Below are 18,981 nucleotides of genomic sequence, written 5' to 3'. Positions count from 1 at the left end.
AGCTCCTTAAACAGATCCATGACTTCATTAAATTAATATATACAATTTATCTTCCAAGTTACCTCAGATAACATTTTTTGCCAATTGTTCCATTATTACAGAAATGGATCTTTTTTCCAGACTCCAGTAACAATTACTACACTGCTTTTCCAGCCTCCCTTAACAGTTCATCGTTCTTCCAGTCTTCATTAACATCCTCCTCATCAATTTTCCAGCCTACACCTATGAGCCAGTTTTAAAGTCAACGTCTCATGTTTTACTTTTTTGTTATGGCAATATCATACCTGTAGGTATCAATTTCTGTGTTAATTATCCATTGATACCTAACAAACTACCAAAATCTTAGTGACTTCGTATAGCCACCATTTTATTTTATTTGCTCATAAGTGTGATCAGCATTTTGAATTTGGCACAATTGGCAGTTCTGATCTTGCCTGGAGTAACTCACGCAGCTCTAGTCATCTGGCAGCTCAACTGGGGTTAGACGGTCAAATATGGTCTCATTTACATGTCTCAAATGTGGTGCTGCTGACTGTCAGCTAGTAGGACTAGGAGGCCTTAGCTGGGACAATTCATCTCTGCTCATGTGACCTCTCCTTCTCCAGTAGACTAGAATGGGCTCTTCACTTGGTAGTCTGAGGGCTCGCTCCAAGACAGCAAGGGCAACTACAAAATTATTTGAAGTTTCGGCTAGGCTTCAGAACTTGTGTACCATTTCTGCCACATTCTACTGGCCAAAACAAGTCACAAGGTCAGCTAAAATTCAAGGGTTGGGGAAAAAAGACTCTACTTCTTGATAGGAGGAGCTGCAAAATAATGGTGTACAGAGTAGGTACACAGAAATGGAAAGAGTTATCATGATCATCTTTGCAAATAATTTCTCACATTGCTCTATGTTTTTCATCCTTTTGTCTCTCTTCATGCTTCAGTCTGAATTTCCTTCTGATCTACTCACCAGTCATTAATTATCTTATCTTTTTCTATGTTTTTTTTGTTTTGTCACCCAGGCTGGAATGCAGTGGCATGACCATAACCCAATGCAGCTTCAAACTCCTGGGCTCAAGGGATTCTCCCATTTCAGCCTCCAGTGCCACTTATTAATTCTCTTCAACTGCATCTAATATGCTATAATTTTAAACTCCTATATTGACTACTTCTTTTTTAGACAGGGTCTTGCTCTGTTGCTCAGACTGGAATGCAGTGACACAATCTCAGCTCACTGCAGCCTCTGCCTCCTGGCTTCAAGTGATTCTCCTACCTCAGCCACCCAAGTAGCTGGGATTACAGGCGTGTGCCACCAGGCCTAGCTAATTTTTAGTAGAGGTTTCATCATGTTGGCCAGGCTGGTCTTGAACCCCTGACTTCAAGTGATCCACCTGCCTCGGCCTCCCAAAGTGCTGGGATAACAGGCATGAGCTACCATGCCTGGCTACTGATACTGACTTCTTAATTTTAGTTATTGCATTTTCAGTTCTAGAACTTTTGTTTCTTCTTTATAATTTCCAGTTCTCTACCAAAATTCTCAATCTTGTCTTTAATGTCCTTGAATATGTTAAGCAGAATTACTTTAAAGTCCTTGTCTGATAATCTCATTATCTAAACCCTCTGTAGGTCTGTTTCTACTGTTTTGTTCTTCTTGGTTTTCAATCGTCTAATTTTGTATGCCTGTTTTCAACTGAGTGGTTGATATGCTGTAAGAAAAATTAACAGAAATAATTTTAAGTTCTGGATGTTATCTTTCTCCGGAAAGGATTTACATTTGCTTCCTGCAGGTGTCTAGAAGCACTAGCAATCCTAAAACATCTTGCTTAAATCAGAGGTTGAATGTTTTGAAGCCAAGATTTAGTCCCTGTGAGGGCTAGTCTATTTCCAGTTCACCCTTTCTCCCGTAGTCAGTCCTTAAAGATCCCAGCCTAAAATGTGGGAGGTTTTCCAGGGCACCTCTCCCCAGGGAGCCCTCTTAGTCTTTTAAGATTGTCAAAAACTTATCAGCCTTTCAGGTGCTTCTTCTTGAACTAGAAGATGTATCTAGGGGAAAAGTAGCCTCATACGTCAGGCTCACATCTCTGGGTTTCCTTTTTCTCCTATATGTTAGCCCCATAATTCTTCACTGTCTTGAATGGTCTCTAATGCCATAAAACACACACACACACACACACACACACACACACACACACACACACACACACACACATTTATAACACACATTTATAAAGAAATCTGGTTCAGCTTTTCTAGTTTATTCCCAATGGGAGGATTGGTTTATTCAGCCAACTAGTATTGAAAAACTTAAGGACTTTCACAGAAAACCTCCCCTTAGTGTTTTAAGACTTTTCCACTATTTGATTCCATAGTAATGAGTAGTTTTGAAATGTCTGTATCAGTTAACATTAATCCATGCTTTTTTTTTCTTTTTGCTTCTAAGAGCAAAGTCCTTTTCTCTAGACCCTCTGAGTCACTGATCTACCTATGAAATTAGAATTCAATGAAAAAAATGTGGGAAAAAAAAACCCAAGGTAGTATTCAATTTCTGACACTTAAAATAGGATAATGTAGCAAAACAATACCTTATTTATTTATTTATTTTAAAATTTTTTGTAGAGATAGAATCTCACTTTGTCTTCCAGGCTGATCTCAAATTCCTGGCTTCAATCTATGCTCCCGCTTTAGACTCCCAAAGTGCTAGGATTACAGGCATAAGCCACCAAGCCCAGCCAAGACAACACCTTTATCACTTCCTTTATCTAGTACAGATGCTCCTTGACTTACAATGCGGTTATGGCCCAATAAACCCAACATAAGTTAAAACATTTTAACATGTATTTAAGATACCTTCATAGCTTAGTCTATTCTACCTTAAATGTTCTTAAAACACATTAGCTTACAGCTGGGCAAAATCTTCTAACACAAAGTCTGTATTATAATAATAAAGTGTTGACTATCTCACGTAGTTTACTGAATGTTGTACTGAAAGTGAAAAACAATAGCTGTATGAGCACTCAAAGTAAGATTTATGCTGAATGCATTATCAGTTGCACACCATTGTAAAGCTGAAAATTTGTAGGTTGAAATTTTAAGTTGGGGACCATCTGTATATCAAATTATGGAAGACCCAGCTCATAAGATTTTCCATTTAACTTTTGACAGTGAAGCAAGGAGTTTGCTGCTGTTTTAAGAAAAAAAAAAAAAAGCCAAATAAAAGGTGGCATGGCACACTAGTAAAAGAAGTGCAAAGTAGAAAATGACAAGGAAACTATGAAAAAGAGGGAAGCTAGGAGAGTGAAAAGAGCAGACTTCTGTCCCAATTTTCCATTTTTTGACACATCTTTTACTACTCACTGGTAGAAGGAAAAAAAGTGAGTTAAGTATGTGACGGTAACTAAGTATGTGAGGGCAGAACAAAAAGAGACTCCTGTCTCCCTTTTCTCACTCTGTTTAAGATTCTAAAAAGACATCACTTATTTGGTCGTCTCTACAACCAATGTATAGTACAGCCACATCAACTTGGCTGCAAAGCAGAGGGTAAGACAAAGAGAGATCCTACATTGAGCTTTCCTGAGTCACTCTCAGTTCCTATATACTATGGGCCTGCCACAGGGTTCCTGTGCCAGGGGGTGGTGGCCATGCAGCACGGACTAGGGTATAGACTGCTGGGACAGCAGGGTAGATGGGACATATGATGGTAACTCAGAGGTCTCTAGGCAATGTGAACTAAAGTGAGAAAAAGTCAATCACAGAGCCTGGGCCTGTCCAAGCCAAGAGCAACCATACCAGTATCATACCACCACACCACACATTATCTACAAAGTCAGCAGAACAGGGACACAAAAATATAGAAAGGTATTGATTTTTCTTTGCCATTATGAGGTCCTAAAAGCCATACGCACCATGTAGGGAAGAGCTATCTGAGAAACTGAGCATGTTTATATAGGACAGAATAACTCTACTTTTTGAATTACCTAGTTAAATACAACTTAAAATTGAGTTGGACATTTCATTAACCTTTTTTCTCTGCTAACATGCGGGTAGAAACTAGAGTGAAAGACAATTAGCTATAGACAAAATTAAAAATTAAATATTTTCTGGACATCCAAATTATAGTATGAGTTAAATCATGTACCTCTGATATATATGTTAGTTCAAACAAACAAAAACAGCTTATACTCTACCTGTCTGAAGAGGTTAGGGAAGTCATCTGCATTGTTGACTTTTCTAATTCCCTTCCCTCCTCCTCCTTCTGAGGCCTTGATCATTACTGGATATCCAACTTCCTCAGCTGCCTTCAAGAAAAAAGAAAAAAAAATAGAAGAAATAGTGTTATTACTAGAGAAGGAGAAAACTGGCATTTTTCTCCCTTTAAGAATGCAGTCAGTAAGTCTAAATACAGAAAAATAGAAAGATCTTCAAGATACACTATTAGGTGAAAAAATAAATAGTAGAACAATATTTGTAGTATTAGGTTGAACCAAAAGAAATTGCCTTATTCATAGATTTAAAAAATGACTGAATATAGACAATTTCTTACGGTTCAATCTAAAGTAATGTCACATGAGTCAAAAACAAAATTATATATGCATTCATACACCTACATATGTAAGTGCAAAGAATTGAAGTTCAGAGTACATACCAGCAACGATTTAGAAAAGAAAGATGGGTCCGTGCTCAGTGGCTAATGCCTGTAATCACAGCACTTTGGAAGGCCAAGGCGGGCGGATCACCCGAGGTCGGGAGTTTGAGACCAGCCTGACCAACATGGAGAAACCCCGTCTCTACTAAAAATACAAAATTAGCTGGGCATGATGGCACATGCCTGTAATCACAGCTATTCGGGAGGCTGAGGCAGGAGAATCGCTTGAACCTGGGAGGTGGAGGTTGCAGTGAGCCGAGAGATCACGCCATTGCACTCCAGCCTGGGCAACAAGAGTGAAACTCCATCTCAAAAAACAAAAAAAAAAACAAAGAAAGATGGGTGGATATAACTTTCCTTTTTCACTGTACATATTTCTGCATTATTGGAATTTCTTATATTATGCAGGTATCCACGTATCACAATTAAAAAAAATAAAAAGACATAAAGAGTTCATTTAAAATTAGCTGAAGTGGGGTTGGGCGCAGTGGCTCATGCCTGTAATCCCAACACTTTGAGAAGCTGAGGCAGGTGGATCACACCTGAGGTCGGGAGTTTGAGACCAGCCTGGTCAACATGGTGAACCCCTGGCCCTACTAAAAACACAAAAAATTAGTTGGGCGTGGTACTTCATGCCTGTAATCCCAGATACTCAGGAGGCTGTGGCACGAGAATTGCTTGAACCCGGGAGGCAAAGGTTGCAATGAGCCAAGATCGTGCCTCTGCATTCTAGCTTGGGCAACAAAGTGAGACCCTGTCTCAAAAAATAATAAAATAAAATAAAATAACCAAGTCATTCCTTTGTCAAAATATTCCAGTCTTTTAAGGTTTTGCTACATTACAATAATATCTTTAAATTATATCACCAGGCCTGGCCCAGTGCCTCACACCTGTAATCCCAGCACTTTAAGAGGCCAAGGTGGGTGGATCACTTGAGGTCAGGAGTTCCAGACCAGACAGCCCAACTTGGTGAAATCCTGTCTGCCCTAAAAATACAAAAGTGGGCACCTGTAATCCCAGCTACTCAGGAGGCTGAGGCAGGAGAATCACTTGAATCTGGGAAGTAGAAGTTGCAGTGAGCTGAGATGGCACCACTGCACTCCAGCCTGGGCAACACAGTGAGACTCCAACCCAAAAAAATAAAATAAGTATCACCCAGAAAAAGAACATTTCAATGTTTAACCTATGTCAATCAATTAGGAATGAAAATCTTTTACTCGCAGTCTCACCTTTTCTAATGTGTCCTTAACTGTATTCTTTCCTATGCTCATATAAACAGAATTAGTATAATGAACTCAATTGCTGAGTGATAGATGATCAAAGAGACAGCATAAGTGTGGAGAAAGACTTACAAAAAAAGGGGGTATCCCACAGGAGGTCAGTAAGAAGGTAGGCCTTTTAAAAATATATGAAAGCTTTAGTCACAGGTCGCCCATTAAAAATATTTTGGAAGAATTTTAACACTTTAATATAATATTAAGTAAGGAGCGCGGAGGTAGAAGGACAAAAAAATTAAGTAGAAAAAAGTATTATGATTACCAACACAATACATATATTAAGACCCAAAACTTATAATTATCATAAGTATAGGAATCTATTAATAAAGATTTTTATATGATATAAATCTATGAGTTGAAAAGGACAAAAAACATGAATATGTTAACAGACATTATCTTTGGATGGTGTGTTTTCATGTGGCTTTTATCATCATCTTTGGCTTTTCAAATTTTCTACCAGAAAATGCTGTTTATAATTATACCAAAAAAAAAAAGAATGTTAGTTGATAAGCAAAAAAAAAAAAAAAAAAAAAAAAAAAAGCTAGTTCCTTACAAAGAGCTTCTACTCTTTTGCAAATTATAGCAAACAAAATGAAGCATTTGCAATTCAATTAGAAATATTAATTCTTCTTATTAAGGAGATTACAGGATGTTTAACTTAAAATGCAAACAATACAGCAAAATTATTTGAACATTCAGCATCCCTCTTGAATTTATAACACACGAGTCAAACTAAAGCAGTGTATTTTTCTTATAATAGCCTCTTTCATTATCTTTCATTATACCTGAAAGCATAACTAACACTTTATTTATAAAAATTAAAGGGGAACAAATTGGAGGGACCTATAAGGAAAGAAAAGTTAATGGTGGGGAAAGGATCTCCTTTTGCCTAGGTTCACATTTTTACATGGATAGACAACAATTAAGAGTAACACTTTCAGTCTTTCTCGGTTCACTCCCTTGCTCCTCCCCAAGGGAAAAATAATAAATTATGTGATTGGTCAACTTGGAAGGAGGGACTGAATATGCATAGTTCAGCCTTTTCCCCTTTGGGATCAACCCACTGCACAGGACTTATGCTCTTTGTCAGCTCTCAGCCATACACTAAGCTGAATTAAGCTCGCTCTCTGTCGAGGGAAATCTGTGGTCATTCAGCACTGCCAGTAACCAGTGGGTGAGTGAGCCTGCTTAACTCTGGTGTTCAGTTTACAAATCTGATTGTTGCTGCACACTTAAGCCATTTTCACCAACATCACTGTTCGTAATAAAGCTGACTGTTTGATCTCTGCCTCCTGGCTTCTTGGTTCTGAATTCAACCAGTGGAAAAAAGTATGTTGTTTGTTGTCCCTGCCCTCACACACTAACAGGTGTGAGAGAGAGAGAATCAGCACCTCCTTAAAACTCTGACTTAATCACCTAAGAAATGTTCTGTCTAGATGAGCAGCCTGCTTCGAAATGAATTTAGATTGTTTACATTTAAAGTCACCTCCTCAATCTGTATTTTTTTAAAGTAAAAAGACTTATGCAATCTAAAGAGAAACCAGAGTATTCTATACTTTTAAACTACACCTCCTGGTTTTACATCCCTAACACCACCTTGGGTATATATCACGAGCCAGACTCCCAATCTCCACATTTGTGACTATAATTGGTCAGTTGAAAGGTATCACTCCCTGGAGTTAGTAACCTACCTGTAGCCCGTCATCCACATCTTTCACATAACCTTTTTCATATAGCTCCTGGGGAACATTTAAGATACGTTTTGAAAAATCATTTTCCTGCCAGTCCATACGAAGACCTGCAATAGACAATAGCAACTTAGGGCAATTACAAGAGCTTCTGCTCTTGTCAATTTTCTGCTCTGCATTCTTTAAAATGCTATCATATTTATCCAAAACTGAGAGTGGATGGGAGAAAGAAGGATGCCATAAAACCCTGATCAGTCCTTGGGGTTAACAGGATTTAGCCATAGCATGACCCAGCAACTTGGGTTCTTATGCTGGCAAAAGCCACATGAGCTAACAGGGAGCAACTTATAAAAATGCAAAGACATACAAGACCAAAACAAACAAACAAAAAAAGAGCATGGCATACTTCTCACAGCAACTCAGCAGGCAAAATACCTTCAAACTGTGTGTTCAGGCCTGCTCCAGGGCCAAGAGGTCTGGGAAATAATTCAATCTTTATGAGCCCTTGGAAATAGAAATGGCGGTTTTATCGGCCTCAGCAGAGTCATGATTCCATGCTCTCTGAACGTCCCTGTACTCAGCCACAAGGGGAACACTATAGCCTCTCCATTCAAACAAGAACAAATTCAACCATTTATTTTAAACGATTTGACCCAGCAGATCTGGAGAGGATATTGCAATCTCCCTGGAGAGCCAGAGTAACAAGGGTTCAAATCTGTTCAGCCTCAAGACAATGGTCATTCCCATTTAAAAGAAGTTTTAGTGTATGTCTGCTCCCAGTGCTTGAGTACTAAAAAAAAAAAAAAAGAAAAAGAAAGATTCATATTGTTATCAGCTACAATAATTCACATGGAACTCTTTAAAGGATTTGTTGAGAATAAATCATTTTCTGAAAATTCTTGCCCCTCTGGCATGCATGGAAGAAAGGTTAATTACTGACCTCATTTTCTGCATCAAGGGCAACTGAGGTTGAATGGTTTTTAAACAGTCAAAGCAAATTATCAATAGATTGTGGGTTGATATCAAGAAAACATTGGCAAGTAAACATTTGAGTAGGTTTTAGGTTTTTCTTAGTGATCCAGACTACTCCCAGGCAGGTCTGAAGACCTAATTCCACCTGGGAAGCCCACCTCTGAGGAAGATTCTAGCCTACCCAGAGTACATCTAAACCCACAAAACCATGTATGTGCTTTCCCAGAGTTTCTCCAAGTTAACTCACAAGATCACTCTAGATCACAGTTTAGCATCTGTGTCCCTGGAACTAAATTTATATTCCTAAGATAAAAGAATCACAGGTGTATTAATTAAGACAGGAGCTGCAAGGTACCATTAATCAACCAGTATTCCATTTCCTGTCAAGTATCCCAATACTTTTTCAAAAGAGGTAAGTCCCAAATATCCTACTGACCTATTTTGTACTTCAAGATACAAACAAGAATTCAGTTCTTACCACTGCCACTCCAGGGAAGAGTTGGGATACCTGCAGTTTGAGCCACTATGGAAGATGCAATCTTATCCCCTAAAGCCCACATGGCCTGGCTTGGAGGACCTAAAAACAAAACAGGAAAAGAATCCTGACTGTAACATCTTGGCCTCATTTCTGGCACATGTAGTTGCCTTGTTTCATAGCTATTTATGTATTTGTCTTGTCCTCCCCGACCCCTCACATATCAAGGAGATCATAAATTGATTATGGGGACTATTATGCTTTGACTTACCTTTGTACCATCTATGACACCTAATGTAGTAAGCTTTTTGTACAGAGTGAGAGCTCAATATATATAAACATATGCTGAATTAAATTTTTGACAAATCTAGCTATAATGTTATCATTCTTCATGATTCAACTTTTTTTTTTTTTTTTTTTTTTTTTGAGACGGAGTCTCGCTCTGTCACCCAGGCTGGAGTACAGTGGCCGGATCTCAGCTCACTGCAAGCTCCGCCTCCCGGGTTCACGCCATTCTCCTGCCTCAGCCTCCCGAGTAGCTGGGACTACAGGCGCCCGCCACCTCGCCCGGCTAGTTTTTTGTATTTTTTAGTAGAGATGGGGTTTCACCGTGTTAGCCAGGATGGTCTCGATCTCCCGACCTCGTGATCCGCCCGTCTCGGCCTCCCAAAGTGCTGGGATTACAGCATGATTCAACTTTACCAGATCAATAAAGTCTTCTTTTTTAAGTCAATATCCTGAAATAAGGACTTTAAAGTTTTAGGATTCAAGTCTGAAATAGCATACACTCTTTGGTCTTAGGGGAACCCAAAAAGGAGACTTATCTTTAATAAGGTTTAGAAAACATAATGTTCATTATTTAAGGTCTCTGAGACAGACAGAAAAATACTTTGAGCTATATAACCTCTCTTTTCCTCTCTGGTATAATGACAGCAGAAAAGTCAGAAGTATCTCTCACCTGTAGCACCTACATGCTTAAATGCAAAGGTGCTGATTCATATTTAACGGCACACTGCCAGGGCATCCTGAGTATTCAATTATCTTCACTATCTAAAAACAGGTAATTTTCCCACATGCTTTCTTAAGGTTAGTTGCAAAGTTTTAAAAGGTCAGTGTTTTAGAAACCAAAGCCTTCTCCACATCTCCATATCGGACCCAGGGACAGAAAACAAAATCAAGATGAAGTGAGAAAAGCAAGAAATGAAAAAAATGAAAGAAATGAAGAGGGTTACTCTGAGAGTTAGTAATAGATTGAGGAAAAAAAAAAAAAAAGAGAGAGAGAGCCCAGCACATCTTAAACAGAAGAAGATCAGACTATAGAGTAAAATGTGGGCAAAATTGACAAAAAGAAACAGAAAGACAGGGACAGTATGTCAGAACAGCTTACCCATGAAGGCAATGCCATTTTTCAAGAGAAGTTCCGGTAGTTTGGGATTCTCAGAAGCATGACCCCAGCCAGCCCACACTGCCTGCAAGGGAATATAATATAATTCATTCTTAAAATTCATTCAAAACCCCCACAAACTGCATGACTCTCTATCCAGGCTGGCCCTATTTCATGAGGTACAATAGTTCCACAGCAGCCTAATGCTTAATTCAGCTTCTATGCTTGATTGTTGGCAAACTCTTTACAGAGTAACAATAAGTAGTCCATTGTGGCAAGATCTCTGAAGGGGTCAAAACCAAGTTGAAACTGATATTAAGATCCAGTTATTCTTGTTGCTCTTTAGGAAACTCAATTCATAGCCTAGGCTGTAAAGGGCATTTTCTAGAAATACTGGCTATGTTTCACATATTCAATTACTATGGCCACTCCATTACATCTTTATTGATTACACTGCCATTTAAGTTTAGAGTTTTTTCTCTTAGGGCTTTAAGATACCTACCCTAAACTTACTAACACAATGTGACAGAGAAGAAACAGCCTATTTCTTTAATATACCACCATCATTTAGGCTAATATTCCACAAGAAATAGGTAATTTTTACTTACTGGGGATGGCTCAAAGGTGAGATACCTAGAATAAATAATCTCTGAAAGATGCTTCCAAACTTTCTGTTTGTATTAGGTTTACTTTATTTTTAGCCATTCCATTATTTCCATCTTTCTTTTCCTTATTTATCTCATATACAGGCATTTAATAATTTTCAAAAAAGATGCTTTACAAAAATGTTCTTCTCTGGATATCCCCCTGTGCCTAACTATAAAATGGCTGAATTTGGTTTTAAAGGACACATTGGCGTCTCTTACTTGTACTGGGATCCTTTTAGCAATATCAAGAATTAATTCCACATTTGCATAGTTGTTGTTGTTTGGTCCTCCAGGCACCGGCACGTAGTGATCTGCCATCTTAATGTATTCTGAAAATGCAAGCAAATTAATAGAGAACACATGATTGTTTTCTTCCAAAAATTTAATTGCACAGCAAAACTATGTAAAGGTCAGGAACTATCATAAGTAACCACAGGACAAAGAGCATTAATAGGATAATTTCCAGGACCATTTAATTGGGTTCTCTTAGTTTGTTAAGTCACAAGCACTAATATGAGCTACCCCCATATTTAGAAGCTCTTATACTAAAACAGCAGTTCTCCAATATTTCATTTTGTAATCTTTCTGAGGAATCTTTACGACTTCTATATCAAGGCTGATGTGTCTCTCAGTGGCCCAAGTGCAATTACTCTATTCTGAGAAAAAGTTCTAGTCCTGACATTCTTTGTCTTTAACTGGCACTGGACCTAGACTCTTTTCCTGGTGCAGAGCTTGACAGAATGGAGAAAGATAGGAGAGCCTGAATGGCTTGCAAACTGGCTAAACAAGAAAGGCTAGTTACAGGAGTGTCTGGGAAGAGTGTATCTGGAAACAGGTATTTGAAAGAAACTTGAGAAAGATAACCACTTTCTCATGTATATTTGTTGTACCGTATTCCCTTTCAAATTTGTCACCTAACATCTATCTTCCTATTCTGGCAATGACAACTGTAACAGAAGAGCTACCACGTGTAGGGACTGTAACTAACACTTTATATATACATTATCTCATTTAATTCTCTCATCAACCCAATACATGATATGTGACAGAAAATGATGGCTTGGAGGAGTTAAGTAACTTGCTCAAAGTTCATTTCCTCCATTTATATATTTATTTTAGCTTTCAAATTTCAACTCAAGCATCCAACATTATTTATTAACAGTTCTTTTATCTCGTTCTTTTTTTAAAAATTTAAGTTCTAGGATACATGTGCAGGACATCCAGGTTTATTACATAGGTAAACATGTGCCATGGTGGTTTGCTGCACCTATCAACCCATCAGTTAGGTATTAAGCCCCACATGCACTGGCAAAGGGCATGAACAGACTCTTCTCAAAAGAAGACATTTATGCGGCCAACAAACATATTTAAAAAAAAAAAAAAAGCTCAACATCAGTGATTATTAGAGAAATGCAAATCAAAACCATAATGAGATACCATCTCATGACAGTCAGAATGGTGATTATCTTGTTCTTATTTATAAGATTTTAAGTCCTTTCTAAAAAAAAAAAAAAAAAAAAAAAACTACTAAAAAAAAAATTCTGCTAGAATGTCTTCAAAATTAAAATAGGTTTATTGTTCTCTTTGATTATAGGAGGGAAAGCATGTAAATTATTAAATAATGTTAGATAATACAACAGACTATAACAATACTATATTTTAAAAGTCAAAATTGGCTGAGTGTGGGGGATTACCCAAAGTAATCCCAGCACTTTGGGAGGCTGAGGTGGGCAGATCATGAGGTCAGGAGATGGAGACCATCCTGGCTAACACGGTGAAACCCATCTCTCTAAAAATACAAAAAATTAGCCGGGGATGGTGGCACACGCCTGTATTCCCACCACAGACAGAGTGAGGCTGAGGGAGGCTGAGGCAGGAGAATCGCTTGAACCTGGGAGGCAGAGGTTGCAGTGAGCCGAGATTGCGCCACTGCACTCCAGCCTGGGGGACAGAGTGAGACTCTCACCCATTGTCCCACCTCAAAGACAACCAGTTTATGCTTTATTGTATATAAATATATATTTTTTGGTACATATATATGTTTAATTTTTTGATGGATACCTAATATTTCAATAGGCTATATAATTCATTTGACTACTAACTTATTGATGGAAGTACAGATTATTTACAATTTGAAAAATAATAAAATAATGTGTATCCCTGTATGGCTATCCAATTATATCCACAGATACGTTACTAGCAATAAAACTACTGGGTCAAAAGGTATTCATATTTTCAGACTCTCACCAGCAACATGGGTACCAAATACTCTCACCTATGTTAGGTATTATGAATGTTTTCAATTTTGTGAGTTTTGTAAGTTAAAAAAAAGATCTTTAGTATTGTTTTGGTTTAGATTTCTTTTTTGTTTTTTTCTTTGTTTTTGAGACAGGGTCTCACTCTGACACCCAGACTGGAATACAGTGGCATGATCATGGCTCACTGCAACCTCGATCTCCTGGGCTCAGGTGATTCTCCCACCTCAGCCTCCAGAGTAGCTGAGACTACAGGCATGTGCCTCTATGCCCAGCTAATTTTTGCATTTTTTGTAGCGACCAAGTTTCACCACATTGTCCAGGCTGACCTTGAACTTCTGGTCTCAAGTGATCCGCCTGCCTTGGCCTCCTCAAGTGCTGAGATTACAGGCATGAGCCACCATGCCTGGCCCTCCATACTTTTTATCAATAAGGTATAATCTCTTAATCTTAAGGTAGAGTATCTTCACAGATAACATGACGAATAATATGGTATCAAGGATTTGCATCAAAATAATTGTGCATGGGATTAAGAATATAGATGAAACTAGATTAGCCATGAGTTGATAATTATTGATATTGCATGACAGGTAGATGGGAAGGGATTAATTATACTCTTCAACTTTTACATAGTTAAACACACACACACACACACACACACACACATCAAAAAACACATTCATTTAAAATGCAAATCCTTAGATGGCCAACACACACACATACTCTCCTCAAAAGACAAAGTCTGTGCTTCAGAGGATGGAAAACAAGGTCCCCCTTGGCAAATACTATATCACATCTTGTAGCCACCTGTAATTTCTAGAAAACCACTTGTGTCATACCTTTATGCATTTGTATATGCTGTTCTTTCTGTCTGGTACACCTTTCTCTCCCTTCAATTGCTTCACTAACTCTTACTCATTCTTGGTTAGACATAATCTCTTTCAGAAAGCTTTCTCTCTTTTTTTTTTATTTCGTTGAGACTGAGTCTCGCTTTGTGGCCCAGGCTGGAATGCAGTGGCACGATCTCGGCTCACCACAACCTCCTCCTCCTGGGTTCATACAATTCTCCTGCCTCAGCTTCCGAGTAGCTGGATTTACAAGCATCAGCACCATGCCCAGCTAATTTTTGTATTTTTAGTAGAGACGGGGTTTCATCATGTTGGAGTCCCAAACTCCTGACCTCAAGTGATCTACCGGCTTCGGCATCCCAAAGTGCTGGGATTACAGGCATGAGCCACCACACTCAGCCTAAGAAAGTTTTCTCTTAAGACTGCCCCCAAGAATTAGATGTCTCATCTCTGTGTTCTCACCAGACCCTGTGCATGTTTCTTTTATAGCACTTACCTCATTGTATTGAAATTATTTGTTTCCTACAACAAGATCACATCTTATTCAACTGTCAGTCTCCATGTTAAGTGAATGAATAAATGAATTAATTGGAGTACCAGGTAGAAATGAATGAGGAAAAAGAAACTGGGCTGAGCGCAGTGGCTCACACCTGTAATCTTAGCACTTTGGGAGGCAAAGGCAGGTGGGTCACAAGGTCAAGAGACCGAGACCATCCTGGCCAACACGGTGAAACCCTGTCTCTACTAAAAATACAAAAATTAGCTAGGCGTGATGGCGTGCACCTGTAGTCCCAGCTACTTGGGAGGCTGAGGCAGGAGAATCACTTGAACCCTGGAGGCAGAGGTTGCAGTGAGCTGAGTTTGCGCCACTGCACTCCAGCCTGGTGACAGAGCAAGACTCTGTCTCAAAAAAAAAAAAACAAAAAACCAAACAAACAAAAAACCACGCAAGATAATTTGTATTTATTATAGATGATCTCATCTTTACAATTATCTAGTGAAATAGACATTAGGATCTTCCTTTTATAAGCATGAAACTTGTGGCTCAGAGATGTGAAAGTATGCATCTAAATGATTTCACATAATAACATGATATAGTTTGAATGTATGTCCCTCACCAAATGTCATGTTGAATTGTAATCCCCAGTCTCGGAAATAGGGCCTGGTAGGAGGTGTTTGGATCATGAGGGCAGCTCCCTCATGAATGGCTTGGGCCATCTCCTTTATGATACATGAGTTCTCACTCTAAGTTCATATGAGATGTGGCTGTTTAAAAGTGTGTGGCACCCTCCCCGCCACCGCATTCTCTGTCTTATTCCTGCTCTGGCTGTGTGATGTGCCTACTCCCCCTTCACCTTGCTCCAGGATAGTAAGTGTCCTGCAGCCTCCCCAGAAGCAGAGCAGTTGCCAGTACCATCCTTCCTGTAAAGCCTGCAGAATCGTGAGCCAACTAAACCTCTTTTCTTTACAAATTACCCAGCCTCAGGTATTTCTTTATAGCAATGCAAGAATGGCCTAATATATAACATTTGCTTTCTAATAAATTGGTGACTTCTCGATTTCTAAATAAGATGATATAATAACCTTTCTTTCTTAGGCATAATCATAATACCATTGTCTCAACAAAGAAAAAACATATGCAGACTAAAATAAGTACAAAAGGATAACTCTTTTTCACAGCTGCTTAGGAGTAAAAGATAAAAAAAAGTTAAAAAAGATAACTCTTCACATTATCTGTGGGTACTCTACCTTAAGAGATTATACCTTAGTGATAGAAGGTATGGAGAAGAAAGACTAGTCACATCTTTCAGCTATACCAAGAGTCTTTATCTATAACTATCAGACAGAGAACCATCTGAGTAAAAAGAATATGTAGAAGAATTTACAGAGTGAAACACGCTTCGGTCCCAAAAGATCTCTCCTTCAGGAGGAAAAAAAAAAATCTTAGCCCAAAGTTTTTCTATAATTCAATATAACGCGTAAGGAAAACAGCATTTCCTTCTAAATCTTTCCACTTACACATTCCAAAGAATGCGGCATAGCAAATAACACTGAAAAAGGCATACACTTGAAAGGCCAAATCAACACTTTTGTTAAATTTCTTCCTACTTAGCCCTAGAACAAAGGAATCTGTATTGAGGTTGACTATAGTGCAATCACTTTTATATGCCTATTACTGACATATTTTAAACAGAAATTATTTTAAAAGAATTTTACTTGGAAGTCTTGTGTTTGGGAATCCCCCTAAGTTAACATTCTCCTACTTAAAGGCTGTGCTATTCCACGTTTTAGTTTTGAGAGTGATGCTTTCATAATGCTAATAACTCACCTGCATTGGCTTTAAGGTCTTCAGGTGTGACCATGACAACGAATCGAATTGCACGTTCATTTCGAAACATTTCATAAGACCACCTACGGATAGACCGCATGCATTTCACTGCTGCAATGCCATTGTTAGCAATAAGAACCTGGGAGGGGAAAGGAGATGGGAATGGGAGGAAAAGGCAGAAAAAAGCAATAATGGAGGAAAAGAGATGAGAGAATTTTTGTATATCTATCTTTCTGTGTAAAAGTCATACTTTCAACCAAGAATTCTTGTTACTAGTCCAGACTGTTAGAAACTGGCTTCCCCATGGCCAAGCAATGTCTAAATGTTAGCTAAGCAAATACTTGAGTATGTGCCAGCTAAAACATACTCCTTTCTAACTTCATTTGTTTGAAGGGAAAAGTCACAATTACTTAAATCCTGTGAGTTTGTGAATTATTCTACCATACTACCATATCAATTACTAAGGAACAGAAGAAAAGGAAATTCAGAGGGATGACATATTATGAAATCAGGAGTAGGGGAAGGCCAACCAGTGCAGGGCCATGCATTTTTCTCTGTTGCAATAAAATTAGGTACACAGCACTGAACATGTTTAAAAATCCTGGTATTAGTTACTTTTCTGCAAAATACTGAATTCCAATACCTTAGAATTGTAAAGAATGCCTCAGAAAGAATGGTCACTGTTGTAGAAAAATCAAATAATCCTGAGACTTTCTGTAAACAAACCTTTTATCTCCTTACCTATCTTGCAGTCATGCCTCTGAGGATAGCACAGACTAATAGACACATAATCTATCTTTATTGGAAGACTAATAAAAGGATGTTGCTGAAGTAATACTTTTAAGAGTGGAAATATAGGTCCCCATCCTTTAATCTTTTAATCACTGGAAGCTATTTCAGCCAAGTCATCCTCTCAGCTCTGACATGGTCTAGATAAAAGTGACACAGAATTACATTTCAGAATACCTGGAATCTCTAAGTATATCATGTGGTATATTCCCTTCAAACATCTCAAATACCTGGTGGAAGCCAGTAAGTCACAGTGTATCAAACTCTTTAAGCCTTCTCTTATGAAACTCTCTCTACTCTCTTAGCTTTCAATCCAATGCTGTGGCATATTGTTTCCCCACCAGCACCCACAAGCTAATCAATTCTTCATACCCTGTCGGATCAGTGCAGCCCCACCCTGTAAAACCCCAAGATCTTTCAAAAACATTTTTTGTTTTGAGACAGGGTTCCTCTGTCGCCCAGGTTGGAGTGCAGTGGCACAATCCATAGCTCACTGCAACCCTGAACTCCTAGGCTCAAGTGATCCTTCCGTTTCAGCCTCCCAAGTTGATAGTACTCAAAAATAACTTTATGAGCACTATTTTAACTCCTTAATTAGCTATGACTAAATTATCTGTGGTAAATACATATTATAGGAAAACAGTGAAATTCTATTAATAGGATGCTAGGGAGGCAGAAAGGCTAAAATTCACATAAAGAGGCAAAGCCTCTGAGAATCTAAATATCAATTGGGAGTAAATCCAGACAACAAATCTCAGTAAGCATTAAATCCTATGTGCTTTTGACAAAATAATTCAGCAAGTTACAACTTACCTTCTCAATCACTTTATTTCCCCCAAAGCGAGTAACAAATTCTGCTGGAGAAGCCACAGTGAAATCTCGTTGAGAATCTATTTTCTTTCTGTCTCGGCCCTGCTTTACTAGGTGCAAGCCAGACATGCTGGACCTATAAAAATAGAGAAGCCATAAAAACACCATCTATATTTTCTGGAGACCTGCTTTCCACTACCATACCCATAACAGTACTTTCACAACTGCATCCTGTGAAGACTGCATGCTGGCAGGTCATATACTTTTCAAATAAAAGAAAAGAAAATGATTCTTGCTTGTGGAAATTTAAGGGAAAAAAAAAAAAAAGCATTCCTGAATAATAAAAGACAATATCAAGGTTTCCCAACAGATGCCATCACAAAGAGATAGGCAAAGGATAGAATGAAATGAGATGGTAGAAATAATAGACTCAGAGACCATAAAAGCCAAAAAACAAGTTACCAAAGTTGTTTCTGGATCACAACTCTGGTGTGCAGATGACCTTCACCTCTGTATCTCTGACTTCCATCTTTCTTATGAGCTATAACTCCACATTTTAAAACTGCCTACTAAATGTTTTACCTGGGTATCCCCTAGGTATTTCAAAATCAACAACTCCAAAACAAATTTTTTTTTTTTTTTTTTTTTTTTTTTGAGACGGAGTCTCGCTCTGTCGCCCAGGCTGGAGTGCAGTGGCCAGATCTCAGCTCACTGCAAACTCCGCCTCCCGGGTTTTTACACCATTCTCCTGCCTCAGCCTCCCGAGTAGCTGGGACTACAGGCGCCCGCCAACTCGCCCGGCTAGTTTTTTGTATTTTTTAGTAGAGACGGGGTTTCACCGTGTTAGCCAGGATGGTCTCGAACTCCTGACCTCGTGATC

General features: G+C 38.6%; 2 protein-coding genes across 11 annotated transcripts in view; one reads left to right on the top strand and one right to left on the bottom strand.

Moving 5' to 3' along the window:
- The window catches only part of TADA2A (transcriptional adaptor 2A), a 556,520-nt gene that overhangs the window by 336,832 nt on the left and 200,707 nt on the right, over positions 1–18,981 (top strand). The window lies entirely within an intron of this gene.
- The window catches only part of ACACA (acetyl-CoA carboxylase alpha), a 329,721-nt gene that overhangs the window by 183,863 nt on the left and 126,877 nt on the right, over positions 1–18,981 (bottom strand). For all 10 annotated transcript variants that reach the window (XM_050764555.1, XM_050764552.1, XM_050764562.1 and 7 more), the window contains 7 exons: positions 18,105–18,237; positions 16,503–16,641; positions 11,290–11,399; positions 10,427–10,508; positions 9,043–9,141; positions 7,596–7,702; positions 4,170–4,280 (listed from right to left, as the gene is read on the bottom strand). In XM_050764555.1, the coding sequence (XP_050620512.1) occupies positions 4,170–4,280; positions 7,596–7,702; positions 9,043–9,141; positions 10,427–10,508; positions 11,290–11,399; positions 16,503–16,641; positions 18,105–18,237 (781 nt within the window). The remainder of the gene's footprint in view (positions 1–4,169; positions 4,281–7,595; positions 7,703–9,042; positions 9,142–10,426; positions 10,509–11,289; positions 11,400–16,502; positions 16,642–18,104; positions 18,238–18,981) is intronic.

Source organism: Macaca thibetana, chromosome 16 (genome assembly GCF_024542745.1).
Source record: "Macaca thibetana thibetana isolate TM-01 chromosome 16, ASM2454274v1, whole genome shotgun sequence".
NCBI classification, from domain to species: domain Eukaryota; kingdom Metazoa; phylum Chordata; class Mammalia; order Primates; family Cercopithecidae; genus Macaca; species Macaca thibetana.
This window is presented reverse-complemented; position numbering and strand designations above follow the sequence as displayed.